This window comes from Zootermopsis nevadensis, unplaced genomic scaffold (genome assembly GCF_977971745.1).
Source record: "Zootermopsis nevadensis isolate Lab colony 2312 unplaced genomic scaffold, Znev_1.0 Znev_ptg000022l, whole genome shotgun sequence".
Lineage (NCBI taxonomy): Eukaryota > Metazoa > Arthropoda > Insecta > Blattodea > Termopsidae > Zootermopsis > Zootermopsis nevadensis.
This window is the reverse complement of record NW_028259154.1, coordinates 21,353,414-21,369,952: the sequence shown is the minus strand read 5'-3', so window position 1 is coordinate 21,369,952 and position 16,539 is coordinate 21,353,414. Positions and strand designations below refer to the sequence as shown.

Below are 16,539 nucleotides of genomic sequence, written 5' to 3'. Positions count from 1 at the left end.
AGCCACTTGACTGTAACGTGAGGAACTCGAACCCAAAATACCAAGCAAGTCTGCTCAGAGCTAGTGCTCCAGACTTGTATTCGGACATCTCGACCTCACAACCCACTATACTGTTGAAGATTTCTCGTAATATTTCTCACTCTCTCCAAGCAAATGCTATCAAATAGGCCACGGACATTTTCCTAGCCTAATTTCCATTCGTGGTCATCTTCTCATCTTTCGTAGCTGTATAACCTCCACAGTTAACTAGTGTCGTTGAATAATCGTTTCTTTAATTCACTCTATGTAAAGTATAGGCGTATATGTCTCAGTTGTAACAATACTAAAGAGGTGATAGTGTAACAATTTGGTGGATAGAACTGGCTGTGGATAGTTTTCGGTGGAGGGCTTTCTTGTGGTTACGTTATTGACCATGTAATTTGTCAGAAAGATGAGACCTTCACTTCCCTTTTCGTCTTTGTCATACATCTGAATCTGATAAGATACAATACACCACGAAATAATTATTATTTTAATTCGTAAGATATTATCATACAATAATAATATACGTTATAGTTTTCTTTAAATGCAAATATTTTTGTAGACTGTCATAAATTAACCATTCATTTTTGATTTGGCAAGATTATATTAATGTGAATGTGAAGTAAATCGGTTGTTTTGACGAATTTAGGCAGTTGAAACTTCCGGTTTCAGCGATTCGGATATGATTGTGATGTACAATATAATATTATGCAGACCTTCCACCAAGTGCCTAGTTCGTTTTCCTGTTTCGTTTTAATGGCACGGCACGTGAACGATACGCACGTTACGTTCTCCACCCACGCAGGATCATCGTAGTGACTCCCATGGCCGTGCAGTGTTTTGGCACTAGGTTCGCTTGATAAACACTAGGGCGGCGTATGCTGTACCATTTCCCGCTAGCGACGACACTCGTTCAACAGTCTGTTTCTCCCCTCTGTCCCTTCCACTCCTTTCCCCCACCGTCCTTAACATCAGGACGATCTCAATATGGCTTCCGCGCAAGTAAGAGTGTAAAGTGACAGAAAATGGTGGAAGCCTAGTTATACATTAATGCAACTCAGGTGCATTTAATTATTAATTTGATTATTTAATATCATCAGTTAGGCTTCACCAAAGATGTGACAGTTGTTTTGTGCGTGAAATAGTAACCATATTTGTGTTGTCTATTTCTTAATTTAAGTAAAGATCGTTGAGTCATTTAGCTGCCTTGAAAAGACTTTAAACTAAAAAAAAAAGTTGTAAATCGAGTGTGTGGCGATTTGATAATCGGTGGTTGCTGCTGCATTGATCAAGTTCTCTACAAAACGAGTGATCGTGTGCTATATTTTTACGGCGCCGTTCGATTTTCGTAACGGGAGGGAGTCTGGTTGAAGTAATTTGGTGTAAATAATCTGAATAGTTGGATTCTGTGTTGCTGCGGAGTGGATATATTTTACGTTGATGCGGAGTGGGTGCACGGAGTGACTAGACTAGCCAATGCGTGATATTTACGAGTGGTTGAGTGTCTTATGTATCAAATATATTGGCAGGTGGTTTCTGTGTTGGAGTGAGTCATATCAGTATCAAATTGAAACGACCTTTTTGTCTGTGTGGAGTTAATCGACAGGTTGCGTGGTCAGTGACAACAAGTGGCTGGTTATTTTGTGCATGTGATTAATTAGCACACTTCGTTGCCTAATTTGAGGATTAAGGTGCCCACTGAGTGTCGTACTGCTCTCTCAGTTATGGATAATGTTGTGCTGTGGTATTTTTGGACTTCAACTTGGAATGTAACGACTATCGTGTCTGACATCAGCCGATGAAGAGACCACGGTAAGGTATATAATTAATGTTGTGGGCGATAATGATTTTTTCACTCTTCGTATATATGGATATGTTGTTTTTCGTGCTATTTATAACTACAGTTCCTAATAGTGCTACTTCAGTCTACTAGTCCCACTATTAATAAATAATCTGAATGTTTAGAAAAGGTACTTGGCCTCTTTTAAATTTTTAACAGTATTCTTGAGGATGGGGGCGAATAGGTGCCACGGAAGTAGGCCTAATGTTCCACTTGGTATGCGAAATTTTTAAATACTAACAAAGCTTGATATTAGTAGTTAAAATTATTTTTTGGATGGGTTGATTGGAAACATGTATTATGTGTATATATATTAATTTGTACTGTTTAGAAGTAATAAGTTGTCGTCTTTCGCTTATATATAATTGAAGTTTTTAATTATATGCTGAGTTGGATGAGTAATCAGAGTATTCATATTTTTTACGCAAGCAACAAGTGAATAAGGCCAGGAAATAGGATTGCTGTTTCCTGGTTCTGGAAGAAGCTGAGAACGTTTCTGAAATCGAGTGATCTTTGCGCAGCTGAATACGATGTTTTGAAAAGCAGCTGCATTTTGAATGCAGACTTAATTTGAACACAAGAAAGAGATTGAGAATGCCATTTCAGGATATAGTTGTTAGAATTTACTACAGGAGCTACATTGAACTTCAGTTCATAAAATTCATTCATTTTGTGATGAGTCGTTAAAAAACTTTCCCCATCTCGGTTGTAGTGATTTTTATAAAGCGATTGTGCCTGGTTTACGACGTAATGCTGGCTGGAAACTAATCCGAGATTTCACTTATTTGTTTATTGTTATCTATTTATTTATTGGCCTCGTATGAAATTGTAAGCACTTTTACGTGCACTCCTTTTCGTTGTGCTTGGGTTCCAGGCGACGAGGGTTTATCGGACTTTGTTAAATTACGAATGGAGGAGTAGGAAGGAAAAGGATGGAAGTGTGCCTGACGCCATGCCCTACCGTTGTGACGTATTATATATCTCGGCTGACGTAGCGGTGTTGTCAAAGTTCACCGAAATACTACGTAACATCAAACAGGCAGAAGAGAACATTCTACCACTGACGGCTATTTTCAGTTAGTAGTCCGCGGAGACGAATTATTCCTGAAGAAAACAGCATCGCCCCTTGCCAAAGCGGATTTATTCTTTGCCCGTTTGATATTCTTTCTCAAATTCTGTCTTCGGTATTATTTCTTATTCTATAATTCTTCCTCACTCTTTCACTGCGAAGAAGCCGTTGATGCAAACACGTAATTATTTCGCATTTCGAAACGAAAGAGGTCTCAGATCAAAGCGTTTGAATTGATATATTAATTTAATTTATACTTACAACGTAATTAACTCGTTTCCGGTTGCAAAATGGCTGATCGTCTGTACATCCGCTTTGTGAGACTCAATGAGTAAGGAATTATATGAACGTACTTCTCGTTTGAGGTCTTCGGTTCGAGTTTAAGGTCTGATAACGATTATCATTAGGATTTTGGGGACTTTCGTTAGCCTCTCCACCAAATTCCGAGGTATTAAAATAGGACACGACCACTTTCTTTCCTTTTCATCATTCTAATCATCCTGTGAACCAACACATTTCAGGAAGTGTCGTGTTGGGTTTAAATTGCAACGCCATGTATTTGAGTGGCTGCTTCCTTCATTTTCGCACAGAACTTGCCTTTTGAGTATTACAGGCCAGTAACCCCAAAGTTGCTCCCTTCGTTCAACTATTTCATTCAGGGTTGGTAATGGTTTTTACATATCCTCTGCATCGTTATTTGCGTTCCACTTGCACGTATAGTGAGCAGCGTATTTGCTCTACGTTATTGAGAACACGATCATGCAGTGTTGCCTTTAATTCAGACTCCGTGACGTCAGAACTATTCTTAATTTGAAGAGGATAACTCTTGAGTTATTCTCACTTTATTTAATGACACTTTATAAACGCAGGTCTTCTATATTAGTAGCCTTTGTTTTCTCGCGTCAGATTTGAAGATGATTATGAATTTGGAAGCGTACGTAAGGAACCGGTGGTAACCTTTTTTGAGGTACTATCCCAAATATTTGCCTGAAGGTGTGAGAAAATCCACGATAAATCTGTCATGATGTCCGGCCTCTGGGCCGAAAATTAAATCCAGAAGCTTCCCGAGTATGAAGTACGAGTGCGACACGTCATCCAGGAACTTGTGTAGTGAGCAAAAATTTGGAGGCAGGCAACCGCCCACTTCCGATGCCCGTTTGCAGACTGCGGGTTGGAGCAACACTGAACTATGTAAGCTTCTTTACAGTGAGGATATTCGTCGGCTTAACCGACCTTTCCACAGTTCGCCACAGCTGCCAAGTCTCATCATTTTATTTGTACAGCATGAAAGTCTTTTCAAAGAAGTTCTGTGTGTGGTATTTCAAAATACGTAAACGAACCCCCCTCCCCTCAAAAATGCTCCCATTCTAAATTTACCTGTGTAATTTACACTGCTTTTATGATGTAAATAGAGTACCTCCCAAAATGTTATAAGCTACATTGTTTACGCGTGATGGCGTGCATGTGAGGAAGAAAGAAAAATTGTCGTAGTTAAAAGTAAAATAATGTCGCACTCTTGAGAAAGTAAATGTTATTTATTGCTGACAATTAGTGATTTACAGGCATTTTCTGATATATTTATTTGTATGCATAGTTGACGTGTGGCTTCGTTATAATGATGAACTCACTGGTGCAGATTCCTTTAGAAATTAATGGTCGCTCAGATATTAAGAAATTCACATCCTCTTATGGAACGCGAACGTTCATTACTGCGCTCTGAGACAGATGAATCCAGTTCCCACTCGATTCAAGATCAATTTTAATAGCATCCTCCCGTCTAAGCCTAGATATTCCCAGTGCTCTTTTTCGTGTTTTCCGCCCAGAACATTGTATTTATTTCTCCCTTCCTCCGTTGTGTGTTACGTGCCCCTCCCATCGCGTCGACATTGACTTGACGGACTTTAATAACGTTTGGCGAGGGGTTGAAGTAATGAGGTGCCTCATTAGTTACCATTATAATACGAACAAGCCTGGATATTCAGTGAAGAAATTCTGCTGCATATTCGCTTTTTATTCTGTCCATTTACTTTCGGATTGATAGTGTTCAAGTTTTCCCGCAAGTACGGCAGATCTATACTTTGGAGCGTTAGAAATTTACAGCTTTTGTGAACGTGGTAATGAACTTTCGGGTTACGTAAAAGGCAACGGTTTTCTTGACTAGCTGAGCGACTGTTAGCTTATCAATGACGACTCTACTCCATGAAGTTATGGGCCTGCTGCCTGGGTCGGAAACATCAGGTTCATTCTTTCATTGCCTACCGTCATTTTTGAAATGATTTGGTTTATATTCACCCCTCTAATTACAAGCGGTCGTTATTAGGATATGTCGCCAGTCACTCAGAAGCGAATTGAAGACCGTTCAGTTGTCACTGTAGTACGTATTGGCCAGTTACCGGCCTATTTCCTTTATTTACTTGGAATTACGTTGGTAGTTTGTATCAGTTCTGAGAAACACCGTAAAACCTATTATAAAAGAATCTGACGTGAGTATGTCAGTAGCACTATCACGATAACATATCCTGCCTTTACATGACTATCCTTGTGTTACAGAGTTTATAATGGTTTTCGTAAAAATCTTTACAGGCTATCTATATTATGTTTTTATAAGCGTGATCTGCTTTAATGTTCACTAAATTGAAGTTTTACCCACAGTTGAGGTTTCATTAGATTGTCTGAATAAGTTCGTAACCGATTTGAAAGACCTAAAGATTGAAATACGGACCTTTAATGTTACTAATTGCTTCATATGAGCGTGAAATTTGGCCTTATAGCTGAAGGGAAGGACACAGGTAGAAAAGTGCTAAGGATAATGCACGTGGGCCCAAGATGTAAGTAGGAAGTTATTCGAGATTGCGAATAATGAGCTTTATAGTTTATACTTTTTTACTTAACATTGTCCTAGGGTTGTTGAAATTATGGAGAATGGAATGGGCTGGATATGAAGCAAGCATAAGAACCACGAGGAATGTGTAAATCCTAAAAGGATGACGCGGCCTGTGAGACCGAGGCCCAGATGGGAGAATAATATTACAATGGGTTTTAAGAAACAATATGGAAGGTGTGGAATGGATTCTGCTGGCACGGGGTAGGGTGCAATAGCGGGCCTTTTTTGTTATTTTGGTGAATTGTCGGGAAGTTGCTGGCCGGCGAGTACCAGTTTTTTTAAATAGGCTTATCTATATGTCTACCGTGATGTTATGTGGAGTAGAGTTGTGTTTTAAGTGTCGAGTATAGTAGCAATTATAGTAGGTCATGTTTTCTGCCTGCAACTGGCTGACGAATGATCTTTGTATTGTATTTTCAAGGACGTATTTCCTCTTGTGTATTAAACTTTCACTCTTTGTGAAGAAATCCTTTTTTTTTTTCACTTTTCTCGAACTACGCCTTCTTATAAAATGTTCAGTTCAAATAAATCTTAGCAGTAGTCCTATTGCTTTCTGCAGGATTGGTGATTGACGTATTACTGTTATCGATCTGTAGGGATTGGAACACTTTTTTAATCGGTCGGAATAGTAGGAAATATTTCTTGTATTCTGTCGAAAATTTAATATCTGTTCTGAAAACATTCGCTTCAACCAATTTAAACTGGCAATTAAATCTAACTTTGCGGCTGTTGATGGGTAACCGAATACAATTGATCGAGATATTTTGAAGATTAGTGTCTTCTGGGATGTTGCGCCGTGTAATCTGGCAGAAATTGACAAATGTTTCGGAGATGCTTATTGCCCTAATGATGGCGGCTGTATGCACTTTTGAAATGTCTGCCAGCCTACACGGTGCAACATAACAGAAAATAGACATCTTCATACTGATCGCCGTGAGAACCTGAAATCTCACCGATAAATATCTTATTTTGCAGTCTTAAAATTTATCACCGTCATAAGAAGAGGTCGACATTGAACTCATCTCTGATGCATCTCAGTTAAGTTCGCGTATCTACAGCCTGCAGTCTTGGCTTCATACTGCGCGTAGCTCCGTCAAGTGCGTCGTCTCATCCAGCGAGGTTCCTCAACCTTGAGTTATCGCGAACTCCATGCCGAATTGTGTTTCTGAACTTCGATCCGGCGTTCTCGTAGCCGTAGACCGAGTTATATTTACAATATTCGCTGATGTTTCAAGTTTTGTTCTCATCTTCCTGTCTGCATGAATTGCCCGGAGGATGAAGGCAGAGTGGTCCTCCAAACGACGGCAGCTTTTAACTTATTGACACGGCTTAAATGTTGCCGTTTTCAAGAAATGAACTGCGCCCTTTCAGAAATGTTATTCTGCCTTCTCGATTAAGCAAATATGTGTATGTCCCTAAAGTAAAGGTTGATCGGTGTCCTGGTGTCGTAGGGTAAGACGTTGCACTCTCATTCTCAAGGGATCTGGGTTCGATTCCCAGTTAAACTCTGCATGCAGATTTTTCTGCTCGCGTACTGAAGTCTTCACTTCTGCCTTTATAAAGTTTTTGGAAAGTTAAGTCTGTCAGACCCGCAGTGTAGGTCGGGATTTCCCTGTGGATGTCCGCCGTCTCAGAAATGAATTGCAGATTTGCCTAAGGTCGGTAGAGGCCAGGAAGCGTCGTAACAGACCATTACCTGGGGGCATGAGACCTCGCTGACCTGGTAAAATGTGATGTGTAACAGGCTATGTGAAGTTGAAGGTAATGGAATCAACAACGCTGACATTAGATTATTACAGGTCCCATGGTGAAATCTTAATTTTTGGATATAGTCGTTATGGTTGTTTCTGGTAATTGGGTATGCATATTTCTACAATTTCGAAGCGGTTAGCCATATTTCGTGATGCTCATTATGAAGGTCATGCTGTTGAAGGACGCATACACACGTCAACAGGTGACCGTTAAGATTTTTAATTTTGTTTTATCGGAGCGAAGCTATCTACGCAAACAAAAGGTTTCCGAAATTCTTGGATGGGAAATTTGCAAAGTGTTTTTACATTCTTGATCGGAGTGGTAATAACAGCAGGTTGCCAAATTTGGTTTCGTTGTGTGAAGTATGAGACCTACAGGTATTGAACGAAAACAAAGCCAAGATGGCAACGGTGGGCCACATCTCGTCTCCTCCATGCCCCTGCCATTCTCATCCTCCTTGATTTGATCCGAATAATAGGCTATGTGGTAAAGAGTACAAACTATGGAGCTGACCATTATGGAATTTACTGTGTCCTTCCTTCATTCCATCCCTCCTGTGTTTAATATTCTAAACATCCTGTTCTGAAACACCCTCAGTTTGTGTTCTTCCCGAAACGTGAGGGACTAGGTTTTACGCTCATAACAAATCACGGGTAGAATTTTATATATATATATATATATATATATATATATATATATATATATTGCCTTAGTTTTCGTTATTCACCTTTGAAGCACGAGGTGCGTAAAGAATAATAAAACATTCAGTTCCTGCCTCGAAACGTTTATTCTGAGAATTATACGAACCCAATAAATGTAGCCTGTGAGCGAAATTCACAATTGTAAGCGGTTGCCTACGTACAGCCACAGTAGGGGTTAGTGAGTCACTTGGAACAGGCTGCTGAAGAGGACGTTGTACTAGTGCCTGGGAGAGGTGACCGAAACATTGATGAGAAGCTTCGTTTGCAATCGCATACATTTTTCGTGATATGAAATTGAGAAGGGTGAGACGAAATTAGACTGGTTTATGATAAGATCCATTACCGCGTTTCTGTAAGTACTGTGAACCTTGGGCATTTTTTGTTATATGCTAACTGCCGGTTTTAACTTTGCGTGGAAGACTCTGTACTTTAGTGTTGGTCACAATATACGTACTCAGCCTGACGTTTGGTCTACACGAATGCTCAACACACTTTGTCGTGTCCAGTATTGTTATTTCATGAAGCAGGAAATGTGATACGCATTTACCATACACGTGACATGTAACAATTACCTTTACTGCAGACCTTGCGGCACTACGGTATGAAATTCATCTTGTATTCAGTTGTTTCAACGGGTTACCATTTAGTGTAAGAACAGGCCATCTCTCTAAATGTGTTATACTCCTCCCCAGTGATAGGGTACTGGGAAAACAGGTGGTTGTACTTCGTGTGGGGGATGGGTGTTCTGTCTAATCTCCGTCTGAATCGGGCCGGGTTTATGTCAAATTGACTGTACCGTCCTTATTATTTAGCAGACAGCTGATGTTTTTAGGAGTAGTCATATAAACTCATGTTGCAGTGGTGCCTGTTGATTAGCTTTATTCATCAGACGTGCATTGTAGTATTTTGTATTCTTCTGCACAGCGCATCTTAAACCGCCGTTAAATCAGGCCAAGGTTTCGCTTAGTAGACATCGTTTTGTGCAGTTTTCAGAGACCTGCTAGCGGCCATTTTCCTTCTCACTGTCAACTTCGGACTGCTGTATGACGTCAGGGACCTTGTATATGTGCACAGTAGAAAGAGAAGGAGATATTTTCATGTTAACTGTGGACAGGCCAATCAGTCAGAGGAAGAGTAGAGATTTTGTGATAATTAAACATGGTGGCCCTTCGGTATGCTTTTAATAAAGTAACAGGCATGCTCAAAATCTGTGCAATATAACTAGAACACTTTGTTTAACTTTAAAATAATGTTAATTAGGTCGTATGCCTGTTATAACGATATGTCATTGATATCCGGTTACATGAACATTGTTTCTGTCGCCGTGTAATGCGAATATATTATATTTTTTCTGGTGAGAACTATGGCCAGTACTAAAAACATTAATAGACTGATATTTCACTTTCTTCAGTTTCTATATGTGCACGCGCACAGTTGTTAGGCTCGTTTCAAGATCTGTTGGGATTCGGTAATTCAATTTAGTTGTTTATATTTGTTAAATCCCATAAAGAAAGACACTTTCTTGCAAATCGGTATCATTGCTAGCACCGAAGAAATAAATAAATAAATTATTGCATTTGAGTTCACACCGCATTAGGGAAATTAAGCCGATTTGAGTAAAATTTAAACTTTAATCTTCGGTAATGGAATTTGAAGTTTCAACGCTGCTAGTACCGGAGTTCGCCATTGGATACGGTCCTGGACCAGCTCAGTCCAGTTCGCGTTCTAACGACCTACTTAGCTAGCATCTATTTTGTGTCCGCTTTGCAAGAGGAATCTGTGTGAATTTCTTGTGCACTTATTTGAGCTACGTTGTTACGTTCGGGTTCTCTGTTCGATTACTTTTAACAGTATTAGGTGTGCTGTAAATTACAAATTAACCTCGTCTACTTTGATTGTAGGCCTGTTTAATCAGTTATCATCCAAAAATTGGTCCTTTTTTCTCTCTCTGGGACGATCTCTGTTTGTTTTGCCAGTGGATTTTTGGTGTGCTAACTCACAGTATTTTTAACTTGGAATCTTTCCCTTACAACTGTATTCCCTTGGTGCTCCAATTTTGTGAATATCATCAGATAGTCTTGATTTAATTTGTACTACTTTAAATTTTTTTTGTTTCAAAGCACATTTAATTTCATGTTTTAGCATTTCTTTCGATGTTGTGTTCTGAATTCAGTCTGAGTTGTCATGTGTCTGCCGAAAGTTATTTTAATTGTTCCAGTCAGGTTGTGTGCAGTTTGTAGTACGTGACCTTTCTAAGTTTTGAATTTTTTTTTTTTTTGTAAATTCTTCAATTCCTAAAAATATTGAAATATAAAAAATTCTAACGTTTTAACTAAGCGTATGCGTGTATGATGCTTCGAGTTCGTCAGTTTGTCTGTGGATTGATCTGGTAGAGCAGTGTGCAGTATATCCGCGTTTGAATTGCGACACCAAACAGGAGAAAACAATTCGCTTAGGTTTAATTTTATCTGCCATGTTTGATCTCTTACCTATTGCTTTGTGAGCCTAGATGGCTGTAAAGTGGTCTTGGCACCTGTTGTATGGTTCCAGATTGGGTCATGATTTTTCTCTTCGCCACCGCGTTTACATTGTCTCCGGTGCCCATCCGCCTCATTTCGCTCGCGTGAGCACGGATTTCTCTCTCTCTCTCTCTCCCTCCCTCTCCCTCTCCCCCCTCCCTGGTAAATCTTCAAGAATGTGAACCTTACAATTTGTCTTCATATACTGAGCGTCCCAATAAGATGTGAAACTCAATCGACCCTTCGCCATTTTGCGTATCTGAATGTCATCTGTTAAGTGTAGGTTCCCCTCGTAATCACAACGTTCGGAGATCGATAACAAGGTTATTCAGCATTGTACTGTGTATACATGTTTTTGAGGCATTCTGTGGTGCCGAGGTTGATACGTGGATCGTCTTGTCCACTCCCCCTACACCTTCAGGGCGTGGTGCTTAGGTTCGGGAATAACTTTTATGTTTACTGTATCTTAACCTTACCATTCACTTCGTTATTTCCTGGTCGAAGTACAACGTGAGGAATGACTCGTAGCCTAGGTTGGTGTTTATGAGATTCGACCACTCAGTCGGCTGTGTAGTAACACTGTTGACAAGGTATTTTATTATCTTTTCACTGCTTTTGAGTATGATCTCGTGCCGTTATTGCAGCTTTCAGTCAGCCTTTTCCAACCCCAAACGACAGTAGATGCCATTGAATGAATCTGTGCCTGTTATAATGAGTGTTATTTAAAACTCATTTGTTATGTTCATTGGATAATGAAGACTTACAAATTAGCATATAGACGTAAGTTACGTAGTACAAGGTTATAATTCTTTTAAACTTAATCCTTGGATAAGAGTCCCTCGAAAGCCAGCAGTCTCTGTCAGTGTTGTGTTCACAAGATCCTCCCATTTGTTTCTGTCCTGAGCCACATTACTCCAATCCACATCCTCCAGCCCCATTCCATAAGATCCATTTTAATAGTGTCCTCCGCTCTGGGCTACTAGAGTGGTCTCTTCCTACCAGAATTTTATACTAATTCCTCACTTTTGCCATGCGTGCTACATTCTCCGCTCACCGCATTGTAAAGCAGGCCAACGAGTGCGTCCGAAGTGGTGGTCTAGACTGTGACGCCCTGTGGATCCGTGGGTATATTCTGAAAATCATGTGAGCTGAAGGTGGTGGAGATAGTCGATTTTTAAGTAGGTGCTACATATACTTTCCACTGCTCTTTAAAAGGTTAACAGATTTGGGTACGATACCATAAACTCTTATGCGTGTTCTCAAGGTGTTTAACTTGCAATTAGTGAGTCCCAGTGGCTTTTCTCTATCCTGTTTGAACTTACAAAACAGTAAACACGTGTAATTTAACTGAGGAGGACCCACGAAATACATGTTTCTTTAAAAATCACTATGTTTTCTTGACTTTTCTTTACTATTGCAGTACTTACTCTGGATAACACTTGATGAAAAGCTGTTGTCGTCTTCGCATTACCACGGGCCAAATTATATTTTGTCGTACGACACTTCCAGCCTGTGCACCGCATTTTACACACCTTTTAACCAGTTTAAAAGGTTTAGAATACGTTTCCTTAACGTCTCATAACATCGTGCTGGCGTGGTACCTAGAGATTGAAGTCTATAAATGTCCGAGCCCCACTGAGTTCAATGACCCAGTTGATATGTCTATATGAACGTAAAGAACAAACTTTATTCACACGGTGTATTTAATGAAGTCTGAAAGTTTTGAATCTGATATTTCAATAGAAGTTTTGAAGGCGTATTATTGCTGTTGTAAGTCGACTGTGTGAGTGCATAACTTCGTAATTGTAACCGAGTAGAGCCCACTGACAGATTTTGCGTTGCAAGGTGCCAGTGACCTCGATTTGATTGCTGCTTGTTTAATCTGTATGTGCTATGAATAATAACTTTAACTTGGACAAGCTGCATAATATTTTTCCGTGTAATAATCTCGTTTCCTAATGAAATTGGAAGAACATCGGTGGTTATTTGAAGCATTGACTGGTTTACGGGGTTCGAAATACCAGTCTGTGCGACTGTTTACTCGTGTATTATGTTACCCAAAGCAGAGAACAGGATTTTAAACGGTGTTTTGTTTGACAATAATTTGTATTTGTAAAGAAACGCAACGTAAATAAACTGAATTGTATTGTGTTGTCCGAATCTGCGATTGCTGGTACACTTTAAGAAGAGAGCCCGGTTCGAAGATTGGCCGAGTTCCCCGCTGTGTTGATACTTTTCCTTATTTCACTTAGTCAGTGTATTCATGCTAATAACGAAAAGGTATCAAGTAGGTCACGACCGCTTTGTTCCAAATGTTTACCATCGAACGTCGCAGCTGAGTGGTTGTCATCATTTCTGCTCCGTATTCTAGATGTTACGAGTTCGAACCTCGTCACTAAAAGGATTATCTTGACTTTTTTCAGCCCTTTCGGGTGGTCTGTATGGCGTGATGTCCCACGTCTGTCCCGTTACGAAGTTGTAATTTATCATTTATGAATCTGTCAGCCATTCAGCACTCCGAAACTGAGTTGATTGATAAAGCGTCGTTGCATAATATAATCTAATACTTATTCTGCATTATGAAACTCCTTACGATCTCATTTGATAGTATATAACATTAGTAGGTAAACAGCGTCGTTAGGTAGCCTGGCCTTGTACTCAAACCACGTAAACGAGCATGCAGATTAAGGTATTAATTTACAAATACGATCCAGTCCTTGAAAATCTGCTGTACGCATCGTCTGTAGAATAAGTAACGTTATTATGTTAGTGTTTCAGTATTACTGTATATTCTATCCCATTTTGGTCTAATACATAACTTCACAAATTAAGTTTAATTCCTTAATTACCTCGTTACAAAATGGTTTTCTTCCTTTTTTGCCATACTAGACTATCTTCTTCAGCGCGCAGACTGGGCGTATCAGTAAAAAGGCATGTCTGCTGTACACTGTAGTTAACATGTTATTGATTTTGTTGTCCTTAAAAAAATACATCGTATTTGTCTTATTTGTTTCTTTATTTACGTGTTTGTTAGATTCTAAATTACAGTACGTATTTTATTACCTGCTCAAGAATGATATTTTTCCGGGTTTAAGAAATTAAACCAAAATCTACTATCCACTCTGTGAAGTCCACTGACTGTAATCTAGCATTCTGTTTTAGGAGTTGGTCATATAAATTAATTAAAGGAGCCGGGGTAGCTTTACTTTTTTTAAATTAATTAAAGTCTCTTCACTACGTAGTTTTGTTAACTTTATTGCGGCTAATGGGTGTATTGTACGAGCATTTGTCAGGGAATTCGTCGTTCTTATGAACATTTGGTATTTCGACATATTTTCCAAAATGTGACAAACTGTGCGTCGGAATTGTCGAAATGTGTTTTCGTGGTTCACACGTTGCGATGAAGTGTAGGTGGCTGTACCACGATATTGAAGGATTCCGATCGAATTTCACTGTAATAGACATTGTGGAGCACATCATATTGTAATTAATATCATCGAGGGACGGTGTGTACCAGTTAACACTACAGCTTTACATTTGTGGGGTGTGCCGTTCGAATCTCGGCCGTAGCACTGGATATCCCCTCTGAGATCTTTTGTGGTTTCCCTCAAGCCTTCCAAGCGATTCTTACCAGCGAACCATATACGATACGTTTATATTTAGCCGTGAGTGTTTGAGATCGTTTGGCCAACATTTTCGTTGAAGAAACAATGCTTAGGTAATTTACAGTTGTGTCCGTCACTAAATGCTTATTTTGAATGGTATTAAAGTGGAACCGAGGGTCGAGATAATTCTTATTTGAGAAATAGTCAGTTCGATTGTCGGCCTGAACACCGGTTTTTCTGACTCGGATTGTGTGTGTTCCTCAGTTCCTGGATGATTCAAACTAGTAATTTCGGAGAACACCTAATAGCCTACAGGTTCTATTAACGTAAGTTTTTTTTAAAAGTAATTTTGGAATTACTACTTATCATCTCCCTAAACAAAGCAACGGTCAGACGTATTGACAGCTATTATTTGAATGTATCAGGTTTTATGCCTGTTACCCCCCCCCCCCCTCCCAAGTCCAGAACACTTCCCAGTTTTTAAAGTTGTCACGATCTTGATTTAATACATATTAATTACATTATATACTGGCCATTACCAGAGGCGTATTTAATATACACGGGATTTTATACTGACTCTGTGTCTTATGTAGAACACAAAGATATATATCGTTAAGCGCAACCAGTCGTCTGTGATGGGTTAATATTTGCATTCCAGAACGTCTTATATATATTTATCTCCCAGTGGATATTATCCAGTGTAATTGGAATGTAATCTTTTGTTCCTTGTCCTCGCGTACGGTATACTAATTGCAGATAAAAGTATATGATTTTATCGAGTGATAATAATTTGTCATTAATAGTTAAAATGGTGTCATCTGGTATTTGTGTAAAATCTACTCTGCTACTGATAAGAAGAAAGCTATCCATGGAACTGTGCTAGTACGTTTATAGAAGTGGATAATCGTATCAAAATCTGGTTTGTTATGTAAACTCTCCTGTATTAACAGCCTGCATGACTTGGATGTGGCCACGAGGTTCGAACTGTGGTGTCTTGCCATCGGATGTGGACCAGGTCGGAAATAGGCAAAGTGTGTCATACCCCAGATGTTAAATAGTTTCGAAATTATTTTTTTCCTCTTTATCACATCAGTTCTTTCTGTGGTTCGCTGTATGTCTTCCCCCCCCCCCCCCCCCCCCCCCCAGGAGACAGTTAAAGTATTCTGCGTGCACATATTTTGTCGACAGTCGGACTTAATTCTGTCCTATTTCTGACATGAAGGTTCCTTCGCGAATCAATTTCTAGGAACCACAGTGTGGAACAAAGAACATTCGTGAAAAGAACGCAGCGAAGTATTTTTCGTTAAATTCTAATTTTCAATTTTCATTTTGACGTTAACTTTCCGATTATCACAGTTTGATTTATATTGACGGGCCTATTCATTCTGCATTCTTAAGATCATAAACATTTTTCAATAAGGGAAATATTAAGACAGATTTTGCTGTAATTAAACCGCGGTCTTCTGGGCAGGGGACTGAGGTTTTATCTTTCTTTGCATTTCGTGCCCAGTATCTCTCAAGGTTATGCAACATTGCGAGTTAGAACTGTGGTCACTTGGCACATGATTAGCGCAACACATGGCTGGTTGACTTGAAGGCTTAAATCAAAGACTGCAGCCGCCATTCAGCGCAATCTTTTTTCTGTGGTTCTGCTGTTATATAACAACAGAACCGGCTCACAGGAAGCGTCATTGGATGTTGGTTGAACGTATTATTTAGTGAAGCTTCTTTTCAACTCCAGGTGTTGTAGCCATATTCATACATATAATTTATTTATTTATATTCTAGTTAGGTGTAAAGGTAATGATGGACTGAGGAGAGGTGTGGTCGTGTCCTATTCTGGCGTTGGGTTGAGTAGACCGAGGAAAATATCAGTAAACCTTGGTCTAGATAGCCAGTGGTCCGTTCGGAATTACAAACTTTGCGTTCTGACTCGTTACCGCTGTAGTTAATTTTCCGGTATCTTATATGGTTTTTCTACAGTTTACGTAGAATAAATATTTAATGCGGAGGGCTGTCCGCATGTTTCATTTCCGAAACCACTCAGTGGACTTCTGTTTAGTTTTTGAGAGTTACAGCCCCTGTTTTATTTTCATGAAGCCGAAATTTACTTATTATATTTTTTTCAACGTGGATCATGGTACAGAA

The 16,539-nt window shown here is 39.4% G+C and overlaps 1 protein-coding gene across 6 annotated transcripts in view; it reads left to right on the top strand.

Annotated features, from left to right (window-relative positions):
- Positions 1-16,539, top strand: part of lilli (AF4/FMR2 family member lilliputian) — a 179,281-nt gene that overhangs the window by 64,509 nt on the left and 98,233 nt on the right. The window contains exon 1 of one of the 6 annotated variants that reach the window (XM_022063308.2): positions 940-1,833. The exons of the other annotated variants lie outside the window; for them this stretch is intronic. Within the exon in view, the coding sequence (XP_021919000.1) occupies positions 1,820-1,833 (14 nt within the window). The 5' untranslated portion in view covers positions 940-1,819. Of the gene's footprint in view, positions 1-939; positions 1,834-16,539 lie in introns of those variants that run through there. 6 annotated transcript variants of the gene reach the window in all.